At 33.5% G+C, this 1709-nt stretch overlaps 1 protein-coding gene across 1 annotated transcript in view; it reads left to right on the top strand.

Annotated features, from left to right (window-relative positions):
- The window catches only part of LOC105623756 (F-BAR and double SH3 domains protein 2), a 21797-nt gene extending 20614 nt beyond the window's left edge, over nucleotides 1-1183 (top strand). The window contains exons 20-22 of the mRNA XM_012205136.1: nucleotides 64-192; nucleotides 311-342; nucleotides 623-1183. Coding sequence (XP_012060526.1) covers nucleotides 64-192; nucleotides 311-342; nucleotides 623-1183 — 722 coding nt within the window. The remainder of the gene's footprint in view (nucleotides 1-63; nucleotides 193-310; nucleotides 343-622) is intronic.
- The last annotated feature ends 526 nt before the right edge of the window (nucleotides 1184-1709 follow it).

Genomic DNA, 1709 nt, shown 5'->3' with positions numbered 1-1709 from the left:
TATATAATATATATATATATATATATATATATATATATATTACATATATATTACATTTTATAGAATCGCAAGAAGGAAAGCCAATGGTGAATGGTGATAGTGGATTCATGATAAATTTGTCTCAAGACCAAAAGGATCAATACGGTTCACAATTTGGAGACGAGAAGTCGGATGAAATGCCAGGTATATTAGGTGAGCTTTCAAATCAAATTAAAATTCTCGAAATGTGAGCTATGTATATGTGATAATAGTTGAAATATAGCAGGTATTATTCATTTTAATCTATAAAACATTATGATTTGCTGCACAGTCGTGGAGATATCAGATGAATCAGGTGATAAGGTAAATTAGTAATATCAAAAATCATTTATAGATATTAGATAATTTATTTAGTTTTATTTCTTTTTACAAAAAGCATGCAATTATTTCTATCAATCATTTAATATAGTTATACTATAAATATTTTTTATGTTTTAATTATAAATTCTGCTTTTGCTATCAAAATAAAATTTTATTTTTACATAAAATATTCTATTAATGTAGCGCAACATGAAATACATGATTCATACATAAAACTACAGAGAATTATTTTATGTTAAAAATAAAACTATTTGATTCGTAGACGGAAAAGGATCCTAAATCTGGTGAAGAATCTGCTAGTCAAAAGGACGACTTCGGTCTTGGAGTGGCTCAGATTGTGATTACAGCTGCAACTCCAATGGAAGAGACCGAACATCCTTTCCCCGGAGTAGAAGAAATTCCAGAAGGCTCGGCAAAGTCTGCAGAAATCTCCGAAACTGAGCCTGAAGCTTCAAGTGCGGCTTCGGATCCGAATGAAAGCGAATGTAAAGAAGAAGAAGAACCAACAGTTATTTTGGATGAGAAAGAGGGAGAAGAAGCTGAAGAAAAATCTACAATTGATGAACTTCCAGCCGATTCGGCACCGTTTCCAATCAGCAGTAGTTCTGGAAGCGAAGCAGAATCAACATCTGGTCCCAGCACCAACGAAAATTCTCAATCGAGGGGAACAGTGGTAGAAGTGACAGAAGAAGTCACAGAGGTTATGGAAGAGGAGGAAATTGCGCCAGGAAAAATGTTGGTAGGAGGAAGAGCCAGCATTCCAGATGAACTGCAGCCGGACCAACTGGAAAAATTGCAATCGCTCAAGGAATCGAATGCCTAGGACTGACTAGGCCCCGGGGTCCACAAGGGCAAAATTATCTTGCCTGATGGCCACCCCGACAACTTTCGACATTTGCTAGACTTCTGGCGATCACCTGAGGTGCTAGGCAAAAAAGACTAACTGTAATAAACTCACACTAAGACTCTATCTGAAATTCATAAGATTCTTATGGTGATCGAGTAGTGGTGGAAACAAAGATGATTGAAATTGTGATTGAACTATCTTTCGAGTAATGGATGTTAATAGATCAAGTGTTGAAGATTATCTAAATTTATGGCTAGCATAAAAATTATTTCCGTGTACCTAAAGCACTTCCAGAATGAAATTTAACTTTAAATCGCAACTACTTTCAAAACAATATTTTAAAAAATGTATGTTATCTTTATTAACTAATCAGAATCATAGAAAAAAAAGATTCATTTGTGAAACTACTTTATCACACTGATTTATTAACATCATGAAAAGAAGAAGAAATGATTTAGCAAATTAATCGAAAAAAAAATGATTAAATTAAATGAATAATTTA

Source organism: Atta cephalotes, assembly GCF_000143395.1.
Source record: "Atta cephalotes unplaced genomic scaffold scaffold00063, whole genome shotgun sequence".
In the NCBI taxonomy this organism is placed as follows: domain Eukaryota; kingdom Metazoa; phylum Arthropoda; class Insecta; order Hymenoptera; family Formicidae; genus Atta; species Atta cephalotes.
This window is presented reverse-complemented; position numbering and strand designations above follow the sequence as displayed.